Here is a 17,569-nt window from a genome sequence, read left to right as displayed (position 1 = left end):
ATGGAGATGTGGCAGATGGAATTCGGGTTGAGGTGATGGAGCTCAAGCCCGTAGTAGTAAAGAAGGCCGCGGAAGAAAGAACAAGTGGGGAGGGCCAATCCCCGTTCGGCAAAATGGTAGAATGTGATGATTTCGTCGACATTCTCCATGGGGAAAGGTTCACGGAAAGAGGGGCGCCAGTTGACGAGATTTTTCTCTTGCAACAACCCCTCAGAAACAAGTTTTTTCAGATTGTTGAGGGAGCACTTACTGTGTGTCCACTCCGCGGTTGTCGGTTCCGCATCCTTCTTCATTCCCTCGATCTCTGACTTCTTGGACGTCATCTCCGATGCGCCGGCCACGAGATGCTCGGGGGCTGCGGGGAGAGGGGCAGGGAGGTCGGGGTGGGAGTCTTTCTTGGGGGAAGGCGGCGGCGCTTGGTTTGGACTGGGGAATTTGGTGGCTCTTGATGGAATGCAGATTGAAAGCGTGGTTTTTTCCTACAGTTATCGCGGGGTTAAATAACCAGCGGAGTGGGGGAAAGATACTGTTCTGAAGTTCAAGAGTCGTTTCGTGGAATATTCCGAAGATGAGGGGTCATTTGGTGATCTGATTAGATTGCACCTTTGATTAATCATTTTTTCAGGGCTACTTAGCCCGAAAAAAGGGGTTTTTCGAATCTTTGGTCTAATTACATCATTTGTACCATCGCTTCGGTCTCCCCGTAGCGTGTCATTGTTTAGCCTGTATGCCACGATTTTTGGACCCTTATCTCCAACTTTGTGGGATTTGGATTCAAGGCTCGGGGGCTGCGGGGTATGTGGCATCGATTACTTATTTTTCAAATTTCTTTGAAGGGTAAGGAAGACTACAGACAAGTGGGACCCTCAGCCTGATCCTCCGATTCAACCTAAGGCTCGGGAGCTACTCCATATGGAGTGCGATTTTGCAATCGCACGCCATATCGGAAATAAAATTCGGGGCATGAGCACCTCCTAGCTTCAATGCAGCCAAGCAAGTACTCGAAGAAGGACTTCAAGGCGAATCATCAAAAAGAAGTCGAAGACTGCTTCGAAAGTACTCGATAAGCCTGCAGTACTTAGCTACGAAGAGCTCGGGGGCTTGTCAGACCCGGGGCCACCGGGTTGGGCATGTTATGTAGTCTAAGAGATTAGGCCCGTCTTATCTCTTATTCATTCTGTTTATCTCTTGTTTATCCCGTTTAAATAGGAGATAGGGCTAACCAACACGGAGAGGATCTACTCGAGATCAGTTCTGGTGTGATCCTTCGGTGGGGGTCGGTTAGCATCTTTGTAACTCTGGCTTCTCAGATATATAAGGGAGGTCAGAGACCCCCCTAGAAAACAGAAGATCATTAGGTCATTATACACCAAAGAGAATACAAACCACCATACAGGACGTAGGGTGTTACGCTCCGTGCGGCCCGAACCTGTCTAAAGTCTTGTGTTCTTTGCACCTTCGAGTTCCTGATCTCGGCGTTCCCTCACCCAAAACTTACCACCTTGGGTATATCCCTCGGTGGGCAGCCGGTTAAACACCGACACTCCGTTGCTTGTCTTAGTGCACATCACCCACCCGTGAACTCAGTCGGGCATGTAGGTCACGTAGGACCAGATCATCCCCGGCCAAACCCTCGCCGCCGGCGAGAACATACCGGTCAAACACCCCGGCCACCGTCTTGGCCCGGCAAGGACCTCGTGTTAAAAGAATTGAAAGTCCAGGGGGTTATCTGCAAGGCTTAAGACTCATGTGAATAGTGCCTTAGGGACCCCCGATATTAATTGTGCTATCCACTTTGAAATTCCATATCAAATCAAGGAAAAATCACAAAAATACAAACTAAAATTTGTTAGAATCCTCATTTTAAGATCTACAACTTTCCTTATAGGTTGACTTTCAGTTTCTGAGTGGTTTGTGCTTTAAATTAAATACTAAGTTTAAGTAGTTGTAGGCTAAGAAAATGCATAATAAATGGCAGAAAAATGATAAAAATGTGAAACCAATTGCATTAATCTTGTTTTGATATATATTACTTAAAAAATTAAACTACTATTTTTATAATAAATTCTTAATGTGTGAGTTTAATTATAAATAATAGCTATTTAACCTTGTATATTTAATATCTATGATTTTAAATGTTCAAAAGTCATGAGAATATTTTGAGGTACTATTCTTGAGTAGTATAGCCTATCCCTAAATTTCCAACCTAGGGCCAAGTGCAAATCAACCCAAAACAATTAGAACATGCTATGATAAGTCCATAGTTTAATAATAACCTAGAGTTAGTATAAATGATTAGCAAAGCAAATAAATAAAGCTATTCAATATAGTTATTTTAGTATTTAAAACCAACTCAACATGTTACCCCATGCCATTAATTAAATAATTAGTGTAACCAATCCTGTTGCTTAATGTAACTAGATAAAATAATTAATACCCGATAAATGATTGCCCAGTAGAGAAATAAATAATAAGTGTACAAAGTAAATTATATTTTCGTTGAATTGCAACTTTATCATGAAATAAAATAAAAGAATATGCATCTCTTAACTTATGTCTTTGCATATTATGTAGACTCGACTACTCTCGCCGACGGAGATTATAAGCTGATTCCGGATCAGGAAGTGGAAGTTCCGAACCAAACTTTGGAAAACCTTGACACTACTACCCCCAACCTTACGCAAGAAGGCAAGCCCCGGACATAACCCCTACTTTATTTACACTGCAACCTATATTATTTATATTTATCTATGCATTACATTTTTAGGAATTGTATGAGAAACCCTAGTTACATTTTCCTAGAAACTGATGTATTGAATACTAGCATTTGAGTCCGAATAGCCGTTTGCTAATAGGACTGGTAAAAGTCGGGTGATTTCCTGTCACTCGCGCGATATAGGAGTTGTAGTGTTTACATTCCTGTAATCACTTTAAGGATAACAGACGGGAATTATGTGAGGTATCATAGTTGAGATGATACCCCGTCTGGGTTGCTGAATTTGATAAGGTCGCAGTGTGTGGTAGCGATGGTTAAGCGTTTGAAAGTACTAGCCACATGCCGTGAAATATGGTAAGCGGTAAACCTAGTAACCAATCAACCTGAGGAGTGGACATACCTCCCACCACTCGTATTTTGGTTTTTCCTGTTACTCGATTCGACGTGTGGGAATACGTGTTGCCGGGCAACCAGGAGTACGGCTGTGTAGTCGCTCTACAGGCGTACGTCCTGCACATTGGATGTACGTATGGTCCTGTAGTCGCTTGTGGTGGATCTGATCCACGAGTCAGAATGAAAGGCAAACGGTTGCTTCTGAACAATCTCTGGATGTTCCAAACGTGTGAGTTAGCTTTACCTTGCAAGGCTGAAATTTGATTCAGGAATCGTCCGTTTCTCGCGGAGATTGAGACTGTTTGATCCCTTTACCACATAGAGTAACAAGAGCAACTTTGTGATTATTAAAGAGAATGTTTGGCAAAAGATTCTACTATGCTTGAATAGTTATAGGTGCTTATCTAGAATGAATAATCACATAGAACTTGAAAGCTAAAGTTGACATTAAGGACCTACTCTTTGTTGCTTTTCAGCTGAAAACTTTACCCAAAACCCGAAAAACCGTCATAAGTCTAGTTATATGGCTAAGTATACCATGAACGGGTAAGCCTTGCTGAGTATTAGAATACTCAGTCTTGCCTTGTGATTTTCATATTCAGGTAATCCCCCGGACGACCCTGCTCTGCCCATGCCATGGCCTTACCCGCTGCCCGATGGTTGGACCGTGGAGTGGGACCCGTCCCCGGCCAACACAGACCCCTCCGAGTGATATCATGCCAGGGCTAGCATGATATCTGAACTGACGACGTGTACAGTGCCCGTGCTTTAAACTCCGTTTCAAGACTCGAAACTTTAAACGGTTTTTGTAATAATTTCCATCAGTTAGTGATTGATGTTACTTTTAAAATGCTCATGTATTGTACCTGCCTGTGATGTAAAAATGTGATGGCTTTTGTATCTCTGAGACTCGCCTTCGTGCGAGGTACCTTGTTGATCCTGTATTCGGTGGTTTATCAGAACGTTACCCGACAGGCCAAGGGATTATACCGTTTGAAGCGCGTTGGAGCCCTCAAGAGTGGACTCGCGTACTTGAGCCGGTGTAATTCAGGTTGGTTCTGCTACATTCCGCGTCTCCTATGACTTTGCATCAGAGACATAAATTTGGAGACGTCAAAAAATATATCTCCTAGTTAACCCGCGTTTCCTATGAACGTGGCTTGCATAGTGTACACTTCGATGACTCTGCCTTCGCCTGTTCTGCGCTTAGCTGAAGGACATTTACCACCTCCTTGTCTCTCTTGCTCTAGGTGACGGGTGGCCCCCAGCTCCAGCACCTCTCAATTTCCGTTCTTTCTCCTCTTTCCAGTAAATAGGAAGCCAGAAATTGGAAATTTTATTAACTGATTTCTAATGCAAATCCAACAGAAATAACTATGTACAGAAAACCCAAGTCTGCAGTGCAATGATAGACATCATCCACAACTTCACATGATGTACGTTCCATGCCGCTACCGTCCACCCAGCACCGTCTATGAGAGGCGGCAGAGAAGACGGGATGGGTTGTCACTGGTCACTCGTGACCCTCCGACGACGCGTATCAGGGTCACAGGGTCTCAGGCTATCTAGCCGCCTTCCCAGACGACGAAGCTAGCTAGCTAGACTCTTAAGATTTTACCCATGGCTCCCGCCAAGCTCGCCACCGGCCTCGCCGTCGCCGTCGTAGCCTGCGCCTTCGCCTTCGCCTCCACCTCCACGGCCACCGTCGCGGCGCAGAGCTGCGCGGAGCAGATCAAGTACTTCACCAACTGCCTGGCCCGCGACGAGATCCGCCAGCAGTGCTGCGTCGTGGTCGAGAACACCAGCTGCCTCTGCCAGCTGAAGCGGGCGGTGGCGGTGCCCTGCATCCCGCACCGCCGCCACGGGCACCGCTGCCCGGTGAACGTGGTTCCGCCGGCGGTGCAGATGGCCGAGCTGCAGCGCCTCCCGTGCTTCAAGGGCCTCAAGTGCTTGCGAGCTTAGCAGCTGATAGGTCGTATTTGCGTTACATATATGGACGTATGCTTCAATGCTTGGTGTCTTTCTTGTTCGCTTGTTGCTACTGTCTCAATTCTTTTTCCTTAATTCAGTAACTTCTGTTCTGAGCTTTGTTGTGTTCATGTAATGGATCTTCGTTTGTCAGTGTCACACTTCCTTGTTGTATGAATAATAAAATGTGTGCACGTGACTGTTCCTAAGGGGTCGTGAGTCGTGACTGCTTTTAGCCATGGGGTGCTATAAAATTGTAGCGGTTTCTAATATTATAAAAAAGGTAATGACTCTATAAAGCCGGCCGTATTTTTATCTTGTCGCACGGCCGTTTCGATCCACAGTCCGCCGTCCATCCAACACGGGACGCGCGCCAGTCCCACCTTTTGGAAACGGTGGAACGTCTTTATTCGAAATGGTCTCTGTTCATTTCGTTCCTCATCTTCTCTCGGAGTCAGATCCTCTGCGGTCGCTCGTTTCTCGTTTCGACGTTACACGGCAGTGAGCCATTTCAGTCAGCCATCCGAACCGCATGCTACCGATCCAACCGCGACCCTCGGCAAACGGATTTGGCAGGCCGCACACGCAGTGGCTCATCTCAGCCCACGAATAAGAGCACCAGTGTGGCAGTGGCTCATCTCAGCCCACGAATAAGAGCACCAGTGTGGGCGGCGGACATTTTTCACCGCGAAAGCTGCATCGTTTCGCAGCAGCGCACGCGTTTTGGTGCGAGGACGAGCCTTGGGCGGTGGCGATCTGCGTCGTTTCGTGGCACCGCGAGCGTTTTGGCTTGAGTAGGAGCCGTGGGCGACGGCGATCTTGGCCTGTGCCCGTGTGGTGCAGCAGTAGAGCCAGGCGATTCACGTGCTTTTGTTGTTGAAGTGTAAAGTTCAGGGAATTGCATCTCGGAACAACAGAGCATTTTGTGCATCTCTGAACCTGCAACAATCAGCATTATTTTTTATTCAATTGTAAGACAATTTACAGTTTGCTTGATTTTGCTTCTTTGGATACAATCACAAGTAACAGTCTTGCTAGCTTTGGTGCTACTATTTCTTCACCTTCATCGGCTGCACCACCACGCGGCTTCCTTTTGCAGATTTGTTTTGCCACTTCGAATCTGTTACGGATATCACGCGCGGAATTTTAGGACTCGTAACCGACTTGGTTTTTGAGACGCCAAAAACCCTAGCGGTTTCTTCCTATAAATACGCACGGGTGCCGGATACAGAAGATACAGAACGCACAACGCGCCTCACGCCTCAGCCTGCCTGCTGCGCCGCCGCGTACACTATTTCATCCCGTTCGTCGGCGTGCACCGGCGATCGGGAGAGCAGGTCTTTGGAACCTCGTCCTGAGCGATCCTGCATCGGGAGAGGGCGAATAAAGTTTTTGGGAAGCGCTCTGCGCGACTGCTCGAACGCTTCCACATCGCCATCCTCTACGTCCTCGTTGCCACGGCTCGTATTCCTCCTCGTCAATATGGCGCGACTCGGCGTCGTCAAGCGCGTGGAGGTGCTAATCGTCACCGTCATCTTCTTTACCCGGTTATTCCGGTCAACCTAGAGACGTACGGTTTTCTGTCCCTAACTACGTCTTTCATACCTAGTATGATCTGGTTAGGGTTGATCTTGCTACTGCAATATTTTATCTTGAATCGCTTGATCAGCATATTTACATATGTTCATTTTCTGTATGCATTTTTTGTCATTGTCATGTTTTATCTTCGAATTAATTTAAAACTGAAACTCTTATTTATTCCATCAATCCAAAAACCTTAATATAGGAATTTCAGCTTCATGGCTGGATTTGTTGATGCTCTGAGGCCCGAGAAGTTCTCTGGCGAGTACTTTAAGAGATGGCAAACGAGAGTGATTCTGTGGCTCTCTGCCATGAACGTGCTGTGGGTGTCCAAGAGCAAACCTGAGGGGCCTCTTACCCCTGAGCAGGAGAAGGCCTTTACCAAGGCCAACACACTTTTTGTGAGCGCTGTGATCGGTACACTTGTAGATCGTCTACAGGATGTGTACCTTTATCATACAGACGCTAAAAAATTATGGGATGCCCCGGAGGCCGACTATGGCGGCATAGATGCTAGCGCTGAGCTGTATATTATGGAGCAGTACCATGACTACAAGATGACCGATGGGAAATTTGTAATCGAGCAGGCTCATGAGATATAACGCATGGCCAAGAAGCTTGAGCACCTCAAAATCAACCTACCCGATAAGTTTGTAGCTGGTGGCATCATTGCCAAGTTGCTTCCTTCATGGAGGGATTTCGCCACTACTCTCAAACACAAGAGGATGGAGATATCAGTGTCTGATCTGATAGCATCCTTTGATGTTGAGGAAAAAGCTCGGGCCAAGGATGGGCGATCTAAGGCTGCTGAGGGCCAGACTAGTGCCAACATGGTGCAGAAGTCTCACAGCAAAGGCAAGGGCAAGGGAAAAAAGACCAAGCCGCAGCCTACCACTACTTTAAAGAAGAAGAAGTTCAAGGAAGGTCAAGGCTGTTTTGTGTGTGGATCTACCGATCATTGGGCAAAGAAGTGCCCACACCGTAAAGGAAGGAAGCCTTCACCTAAGCAGAAGACTGCGGGTATAATTCTTTACCGTCGGTTTTTTCAGTATTTCAATCTACTAGTTGGTGGCTTGATACTGGTGCAAATGTTCATGTGTGTTCTGATGCTACCTTGTTTTTTTCTTACTAGACCACTCGGGATTCTACAGTGATGATGGGCAATGGGTCGCATGCTACTGTTCTTGGTGTTGGCACGGTCGATCTGAAACTTACTTCGGGAAAGATCATGCAGCTGAAGAACGTGCAGCATGTCCCTACTATCGGCAAGAATCTAGCTAGTGGCTCCCTTTTATGTAGGGATGGTTTTAAAGTAGTGATTAAGTCCAATAATTTTGTCGTATTTAAGTATGAACAATTTATCGGTAAAGGCTATGAGTGCGGAGGCTTGTTCCGTTTTTCAGTTTCAGATTATTGTAATAAGTTCATGAACTTAATTTCTGATGGTATAAATGAGAGCGATGCATCAGTTTGGCACTCGCGTTTATGTCATCTGAATTTTGGCTCTATGTTTCGACTTTCCACCTTGACTTTAATTCCGTATTTTGCCATAGTCAAAGGTTCTAAGTGCCATAGTTGTGTGCAATCTAAGCAACCGAAAACCTCACAAGGTGGCAGAGAAGAGACATTTGGCACCTCTAGAACTCGTCCATTCAGATATCTGTGAGATGAATGGCGTGTTAACAGAAGGTGAAAAAAGATATTTCATGACCTTGATTGACGATGCAATTAGATTTTGCTATGTGTATTTGTTGAAAACGAAAGATGAGGCTCTTAACTGTTTTAAAATCTATAAGGCTGAAGTAGAAACCCAACTTGAGAAAAAGATCAAACGACTTAGGTCCAATCAAGGAGGTGAATATTTCTCCAACGATTTTGACTTTTTCTATGTGGAACACGGCATTATTCATGAGAGGACGCCTCCCTGTTCATCCGAATCAAACGGGGTTGCCGAAAGGAAGAATCGCACGTTGTCTGACTTGGTTAACGCCATGTTAGACACCGCTGGATTATCTAAGACATGGTGGGGGAGGCAGTATTAACTGCATGTCATGTCCTAAATAGAGTTCCCATAAAGAATAAGGAAAAGACTCCTTACAAGGAGTGGATTGGGAGAAGACCTTCACTCTCTTACTTGTACACATGGGGTTGTTTGGCCAAAGTGAATGTGCCAATCAACAAAAAGCACAAGTTAGGATCTAAAACTGTGGATTGTATCTTTTTGGGTTATGCACATCATAGCATTGCTTATAGATTTCTAGTAGTTAAATCTAAGGTGCCTGATATGCATGTAAATTCACTGCTTGAGTCTTGTGATGCTACTTTGTTTGAGAATATTTTTCCTATGAAAGACTCGCATGTTATATCTTCGTCACCTCTGAATAAAATAGTGAATACAACTCCTAAATCTGTTGAATTTTCTGAGCATGATGAACACACACTTGAATCAAATCATGAGAAGATTCACAGTGATGCTCCTAGGAGGAGCAAGAGGCAAAAGACTGCAAATTCTTTTGGTGATGATTTCACTGTTTATCTTATAGATGATTCTCCCAAAACAATCACTGAGGCATTCTCATCTCCCGATGCGGATGATTGAAAAGAAGCTGTCCGTAGCGAGATGGACTCCACTCTCTCCAATGGAACTTGGGAGCTGGTCGAAAGACCGTATGGTTGCAAACCAGTGGGTTGCAAGTGAGTGTTCAAGAAGAAGCTTACTTCTGATGGTACTATTGACAAGTACAAGGCTCGTCTTGTGGCTAAGTGTTACACCTAGAAAGAAGGCGAAGATTTTTTTGATACTTACTCATCTGTTGCGAGATTGACCACTATTCATGTTCTACTCTCCCTGGTTGCCTCGCATGTTCTTCTCATCCATCAGATGGATGTTAAGATAACTTTTCTCAACGGAGAGCTGGAAGAGGAAATCTACATGACACAGCCTGATGGTTTTGTAGTAGAGGGTCATGAGGACAAGGTGTGCAAGTTGTATAAATCTTTATATGGCCTGAAGCAAGCACCTAAGTAATGGCATGAGAAATTCAACTCGACACTCATATCAGCAGGCTTTAGTATCAATGAGGCTGATTGATGTGTGTATTACCGCTTTGGTGGGGGCCAAGGAGTTATATTGTGTTTGTATGTCGATGACATACTGATCTTTGGCACTAGTCTTGATGTAATCAACAAGGTCAAGATATTCTTGTGTCAAAGCTTTGATATGAAAGATCTTGGTGAGGCTGATGTTATTCTCAACATCAAGCTAATCAAGGGAGAGAATGAGATTACTCTTTCGCAATCCCATTATGTGGAGAAAATGTTGAATCAGTTTGGCTATAAGGATAGCAAATCTAGTCCAACTCCCTATGATTCGAGCTTGATCCTTCGAAAGAATAGAAGAATTGGCAGAGACCAATTGAGATATTCACAGATGATTGGCGCACTCATGTATCTTACGAGTGCAACAAGGCCTGACATCTCTTTTGCTGTTAGCAAGTTGAGCCGGTTTACTAGTAATTTGGGAGATGATCATTGGCATGCGCTTGAGCGCGTAATGCACTACTTGGTGGGTACTATGCTAATTGGATATCGGATCGAGATGAGCTGTATGCCACTAGTGGATATGTTTTCACTCTTGGCGGTGCTGCTGTTTCATGGAGATCATGCAAACAGACGATACTGACAAAGTCTACTATGGAGGCAGAACTCACAGCACTAGATACAGCTATAGTGGAAGCCGATTGGCTTCGTGAGCTCTTGATGGACTTCCCTATTGTCGAGAAACCATTGCCGGCAATAATGATGAACTGTGACAATCAAACGGTGATTGCCAAAGTAGACAGTTCAAAGGATAATATGAAGTCTTCAAGACATATCAAGAGACGGTTACAATCAGTCAGAAAAATGAGAAACTCCGGAGTTATCACTATGGGTTATGTCCACACTAAGAAAAATCTGTCTGATCCGTTCACCAAGGGGCTATCACGCAATGTGATAGACAATGCATCCAAGAAGATGGGTTTGAGACCCGTATAAGCTATTCCCTAGTGGTAACCCAACCTATATGATCGGAGATCCTAAGAATTAGGATCTGGGAAGAACAAGCTACAGGTTAGCATGAGAGTAACCTTTTATACTCACTCGAGATTGATGCAATACTCTCGATTACTGCATGGCAGGTTGGCATTGGTCTTAATGTATTCTGTTGGCTTTAATTAGCAAAGACGTTATCCTGCAGAACGTTCTTGAAAGAATACACCTATGTGAGCCTGACTGTTGGACGGTCGCAGTCTGTGAGATTCGGGTGATCTCTATTAAGCTCACGAAGAGACCAGGGAGTACGACCTATATGCTCCAACCGCGAAGTAGCCTACTGGAGGTCAAGTATCAGTTTGACTGTAAGTGAAACTCATTTGTACAAAACTTGTAATTCAAGGCTAAGTCCATTGTTCAAGTTGTAAATGAGTGTAACTTGTTGTTCTAGATGGAAGTTCAACTTAACAGTCTCCATTGAAATACTGGTATATCAAACAACAGTGGGTTGAGGCAAAATCATAATGAGACTTTGAGATCTGGTGGGGGATTGTTGGAATATTTGGGCCCAATAGTGCAAAGGCCCACCATGTAAATCCAAATAATTCTAATAAAATCTCAAAGGCCCATTAGTGCAAAAGTGCATGGCAATAATTTAATCCCACCTTGCTAGTGGAGGTGGAGGAAATCCAACTTAAATAGTTGGATGCTCTCCATGCTCTTGCAAGTGTGGGAGAGGAAGTAGGAAGAACACGTGCGCGCTCGCTCGCCTCGCCGGGCCGGGCTCGGGCTTCGGGCTTCGGGCTTCGGGCGAAGGGCGCGCGTACGCGACGTGCGCGTGAATGGTCCGCCAAAAATCCGGTCCAATCCTTACGGGAACGCGGCTTCCTTTTGCAGATTTGTTTTGCCACTTCGAATCTGTTACGGATATCAAGCGCGGAATTTTGGGACTCATAACCGACTTGGTTTTTGGGATGCCAAAAACCCTCGGTTCCTTCCTATAAATACGCACGGGTGCCGGATACAGAAGATACGCAACGCAAAACGTGCCTCACGCCTCAGCCTACCTGCTGCGCCGCCGCGTACACTACTTCATCCCGTTCGTCGGCGTGCACCGGTGCTCGGGAGAGCAGGTCTCCGGAACCTCATCCTCAGCGATCCTGCACTGGGAGAGGGCGAATAAGGTTTTTGGGAAGCGCTCTGCGCGACTGCTCGAACGCTTCCACATCGCTGTCCTCTACGTCCTCGTCGCCACGGCTCGTCTTCCTCCTCGTCAGTGGGGCGCGACTCGGCGTCGTCAAGCGCGCGGAGGTGCTGATCGTCACCGTCATCTTCTTTACCCGGTTATTCCGGTGAACCTAGAGACATATGTTTTCTGTCCCTAACTAGGTCTTTCATGCCTAGTATGATCTGGTTAGGGTTGATCTTGCTGCTGCAATATCTTATCTTGAATCGCTTGATCAGCATGTTTACATATGTTCATTTTCTATATGCACTTTCGTCATGGTCATGTTTTATCTTCGGATTAATTTAAAACTGAAACTCTTATTTATTCCATCACGCCTAACCGTACCCGACGCGTCGCCCTCATGTGACAGTTCATGTACTTGTAAACTAGACATATTAACTGTTAGTGTGAAATATGTGTTGTTAGTGTAAAGTTTGTGTATGTAGGTAAAAAGGGTATTTTTATAATTACGGAAAAACCTAGGGTTGCTTTTGTAAAATGTATTTGGATTAGGGTAATTTCAAAATAAGTGAAAGGTGGATTTGTAAACATGTTTTTCTTATTTTATCACTTGTAAAAAAATATATATTTATCCAAAAGTTTCATTTAAAATGTGTGTGTTGAAATATGTAAAAATTTTGAGTAAAGTGGTGAAAATAAGGGTATTTATGTAATTTTATAAAAGTACAAGTCCTTTTATGCAAGTATTTGAGTTACAAAAGTAACTTTCAAAATTACTCAGGGCTAAAGTGTAAAAGGTGCAAGTCATCATGACATGTCTATCCAATCATTATGATGAGTCTATCCCGTCATCATGACGTGTCATAAATGCTTGCATTTAGTTCCCGAATTTTATAAAGTTTCATTCTTTAGGACAAAAGCAATTCAAATCCGACTTTTGTTCAAAGATTCACGTGTAAAAATATAAGTTTTGAGTTTTTGAACTTGAGCCCTAAAGCAATTTTGTAGAGTTTGAAAAACTCTCCAACTTTCGTTTTGGGCATTTCTTCATTAGGGTTTTAGATTGATGGGAAATTTTGCTTTACAGAAAGGTCCCTGCAATTTTCTGAAATTGCGCATAAGTCCTTGGGGAAATCTGTTCATCCTTCTCCTCTGTTTCTTTTCTCCCAGGCGTCTCTATCTTTTTTTCTATCTCCACCGGCGGCAGCTCAATCCAACTCCTTCTTTTCCTTCCTCTCTCCCTGTTTTCCTTCCTCAGCAGGCATCGGCTCCAGGCGGCGGCGCCCTGGGTCTTCTTCCCTCACGGGCCAGTGGCGCACGGCGGGGCCAGAGCGGGCGGCCCGAGCAGCAGGCGGCGCTGGGGAGCGCGCACGGGCCGCGGTAGGCGCAGGCGCACGGGCGGTGCGCGAGCGGCCCAGGCGAGCTGGCGGGCCCAGGATGGAGCGGCGCGCAGCGCGGGCAGGCCCGCGCGGGAGCGAGCCGGCGCAGGAACGGCGATGGCTCGATGGGTGCGAGGCGCGGCGCGGCGCAGGTAGACGTGGAGCGCGCGCGAGAGGTGCGGCGCTGGCGCTAGGCGAGCGGACGCTGGCGGCAGGTGCTGGTGCGGGGTGGCTCGCGGCGCGAGCGTGCGAGCCCAGAGGCGGATTTAGGCGGTAGCACCGGCGCGCGGGCAGCAGCGAGCAGGCACGGGAGCAGTGCGGCTCGGCTCGGGTGCGCAAGCGGAGCGCACGGGCGGCGGCACAGGCGCGAGGAAGTGAGCAGCGCGGGCAGGAGCTGGAGCGCTGGCGCTGGGCAGCGCGGCCCCAGGCGGTGCGAGCAGTAGCGCACGGAGCGAGCAGGCGCGCGCGTGGGCAGAGGCAGCGGCTGGTGCTGGGCGGCCGGAGTTAAAGCATGGGCGCGCGAGCTTAGCGCGCGCGGCAGGCGCTGGAGTGAGTGGCGCAAGCGCGTGGTGGCGCGGTAGACGTGGAGCTGAGGCGCACGCGGTTCGGGCATGCGCGGGAGCGATGCGGCAAGGCCGAAGCAAGCGACGCCGAGCTCCTGCGTAAGGACCGGCGGCGCGTAGCGGGGCTTCCGCGCGAGATGCGGGAACACGGTGGTGTCGACTCTGACTACGCCACGGTGATCTTTGGTGGTGTAGAAGTGGCCGTATCAAAGATGCAGTTAAGGTGTTCGATGAAATGCTGGCCGCGGGAGATGTGATGCCAACTGCGGTGATGTACAACGCATTGATCGGAGGCCGTCGAGGATAGGGCAGCGGGAGGCACGGCCCTAATGTGAGCAGACCACGATCCTTGTGGAGATGGAGGAACGGTTATGGTGTAACGAGCCGGAAGGAAAGGCGATGGAGTGGAGGTGGCGACTGGATGCAACGAGCTCGGAGGAGCCACGCACGGCAAGCTCCCTTCATCCATGCGGAGATCGGAGCAGGAGTAACGTGGCGCGGGTTCGACGCGCAGCACATGACCGGCGGCGGTGGTAGACCGGTCCTGATGGCGTCACAGCGGATGGAGAGGGCGGCGGGATTGTAGAACCCAAAGGTCCGAGCGGAATTGAACCGGCGCGTTCGCGAATGCGAACGGAAGTGTTTTACCAGTGGCCGGCTCGGTTCGTTTCCGCAGGCGCGTGCGTATGCAAGGCAACGGACCACGCGCGAGCAAGTTGAGGGCCAGTGGTGTGAGAGCAGAACAGAAACAGTGCAGGAGATGCGACCAGGCGTGGCGATGGTCCTGCCGGAGGCTACGCGGGTGTGCCGACCGTGTTTCTGCAGCACACGCGCGTGAGCGGTGAAGGTCTAGTCCGTGAGCAAGAAAACCCTAAGGTTCGCGAAGGAGTCGGCATAGCAAACCAATTCGGCCCTATCGGTTTCTTCCATGAGTCCACGACATCCAGCAGCTCCTATTCCTCGCCGATCGTTCAAGCAAGACCAACACCTCAAGAAAACCCTTGAACTCTCATGTCGAGCCTCTTTGGATTCCTTCGCCAGAACATCATCGCCGTGGCAAAGTCGACTATCGTCACCACGGATCACCGTGAGGAATAACTCTTGGGTTATTCTTCACCCACTACAATTCCCGACAAACTTCTTCGTCACCCACGGAATCTCGTCATCGTCGAGCTCATCTTATCGCCGATTCTGTTCATCGCGGGAATTTACTTTCCGCCCATTCTTCCTCCACAACCAAGGCTACCCCAAGGTTTGCCCTGATCCGCTGAATCTTCCTAATGCCAGCGACTCTTTTGCCGGAATATCGTCGTTATCTTCCTGTTATCTGTTTTCCCTAACCAGGGACTTAGTTGCTTCATTTTAGAAAGTTCTTGGGTGTTCTTTATAAAATTTCCAAAGCTTTCTTTATTTCAAATCAGTGAACTTCTACATTTCATAGATTTTCGTAAGAAGTTCATAAAAATACAAAATCAGTTTTGTTTGGACCTTTAGATCAAAATCTACAAATTTTGTGTTGTGCTCTTGAGTTGAAAGTCCTTGATTTGTGGTAGGTTGAATATTAGGGAATGAGTGCTTTATTTGTATCTTATATTGTATGCATGTGTGATAGCTAAAGGGTTAATCATAGGATGTATGTCTCAAGTGGAAATGTGTGATATCTAGTTAATCTTTTCACACGAGTACTCAACTCATATCCCTGCCATCAAGACCTTGTCCTTGTTTTGATTGCAGTCTTCATAAAGTCCTTTCCGTATAAGGATCCTCGTTAATTCATATGTGTCTGCTGCTTAGCCAAAACATCTCGACAGCTATGCTTCAGTGTCAGGTTATCAACCCAGCCACTTAGTATCCGTTTTCCTTGAGTCTATGACGTCCCTGTGTAACAGCTGTCAGTCGGTGTTTCTACCATCGGCTGATTAACTGATACGGTTGTTATCTTTCTAGTATCGGCTACTGTCGATACAATTCTTTTGTTCTGTCCTACATCGGCTGCATATAGTCAATGTATCGGAGATACACACATGATCTTAAGGTTCTTGCTATCGGCCAATCCAAGCCGATTCTAGTCGTTTTCCCATATCGGTTAAATATAGCCGATCAATCCTTAGTTTTCCTATCCTTATCCACACACTTCTATCAGCCGATTTATCGACTGAGAGATCAGCTATCTATATCTATCGGTCACATACCTTCAACCACACTCCAATCGGCTGTACTTCTCTCAATTATTGTGCTGACGTAATCAAGTCGATACAACCACACCTAGTTACCTAGAATAACACTTAAGCACATCTCAGTTAAGACACAGCTGTTTTAGAAATCATCCCTCTGTTAAAGTAGTCGATGCTTTCATCGATCAATTAGGAAACCGATGCACCTTTCAATCGACTAAACCTCTGCTGTTTCCAATCGGCTCTGTTGTAATCTTCAACGAGTAGCCGATTTTAATTGGTTATCCACCTAAAGCTCTATCTAAGTTTAGTTTCAGATCTTTTTGATTGTTATGTGAGTAGTATGTTAAGTGAATGTTAGAATGCAACTTTATTGTGAATTGAGATAGTTTTATGTGCACACTTTGAATGTAATGTTGCCTTGCATGTAGATACGACTACTTCCACAAACGGTACCTACAAGATCTCCCAGGAGTCTGCAGAGGATATTCCTGAAGACCAAGCAAATGTTACCAAGGGATTAACTGAAGCCCCGAACCAAAGTTTGGAAGATCTTAACTTTACTGACTTCAGTCCCACCAGTAAAGGCAAGCCCCGATGCATATCCCAGTATTTCAATTTATTACCATTGCACTTATACATTATATATCCTGCATTACGTTTAAGAATTGAAATGAAACCCTAGTTGCATAAGATCTTAGGAATCCAATGTATTGTACCCGAGTCCTTATCGCTTAGATGCTCTGCTAAATAGGACCGGTAAAAGTCGGGTGATTTCCTGTCACTCGCGCGATATAGGAGTTGCTTGTTTACAATTCTGCAACCATTATAAGGATGATGGACAGGGTCATGTGTTGTATCATGACCTGAAGGTTTACCCTGTCTGTTTTGTCAAAAGTGGTTAAGGTCGAAATGTGTGGTAGTGGTGGCTAAGCGTTTGAAAGTACTAGCCACATACCGCGAAATATGGTAAGCGGTAAGCCTAGTACCCGAATGGCCTGGCAAATGGACGCGTTTCCACCACTCGACTTTTATTTTATGTTTACACGCACCATTGTGTGGGAGTACGTTCTGCAAGGCAGACAGGAATACGGGTTTTGTAGTCGCGCTACAGACGTATGTCCTGCACAATTGGTGTGCGTACGGTCCTGCAGTCGCTTGTGGTGGCCCTGATCCATAACCCGGAGTATGAGGGAAACGGTTGCTTCGGAACGCCCTGTTGGTATTCCAAGCGTGTGTGTTAGGTTTACCTTGCAAGGTTGAATTTCGATTCAGGAATCGTCCGCCTCTCATGATGAATGAGGCTGCTTATCCCTTTTACCACATCGAGTAAAAAGTGTAATTGTTGATGGAATAATCTTGATGGATGATAATCTATATCTTGCTTGTTTAGTATAGGTGCTTACCTAGATTGGCTAATCAAGCTAGAATCTGAAAGCTAAAATTTGAAAGTAGGTTATACTCTTTGTTGCTTTTCAGCTAAAAATAAACCCAGAATCCTTGAAATGCCTTCATGAGTCTAGTTATGGGCTAAAGTATACCCAATCCCGGGTAAGCCTTGCTGAGTGTTAGTA

General features: G+C 46.3%; 1 protein-coding gene across 1 annotated transcript; it reads left to right on the top strand.

Annotated features, from left to right (window-relative positions):
* The first annotated feature begins 4,633 nt into the window (after positions 1-4,633).
* Positions 4,634-5,286, top strand: LOC112877915. The gene has a single exon (XM_025942287.1). It carries the CDS (start codon positions 4,730-4,732, stop codon positions 5,069-5,071), a length of 342 nt encoding a protein of 113 aa, XP_025798072.1. The 5' UTR covers positions 4,634-4,729; the 3' UTR covers positions 5,072-5,286.
* The last annotated feature ends 12,283 nt before the right edge of the window (positions 5,287-17,569 follow it).

This window comes from Panicum hallii, chromosome 9 (genome assembly GCF_002211085.1).
Source record: "Panicum hallii strain FIL2 chromosome 9, PHallii_v3.1, whole genome shotgun sequence".
Classification (NCBI taxonomy): Eukaryota; Viridiplantae; Streptophyta; class Magnoliopsida; order Poales; family Poaceae; genus Panicum; species Panicum hallii.
The sequence above is the reverse complement of the archived record's forward strand: the minus strand, read 5'-3'. Positions and strand labels throughout refer to the sequence as shown.

What these genes read in the sequence shown, in the direction of transcription:
- LOC112877915 (XM_025942287.1), top strand. Translation starts at nt 4,730, where the DNA reads ATGGCTCCCGCCAAGCTCGCCACCGGCCTCGCCGTCGCCGTCGTAGCC.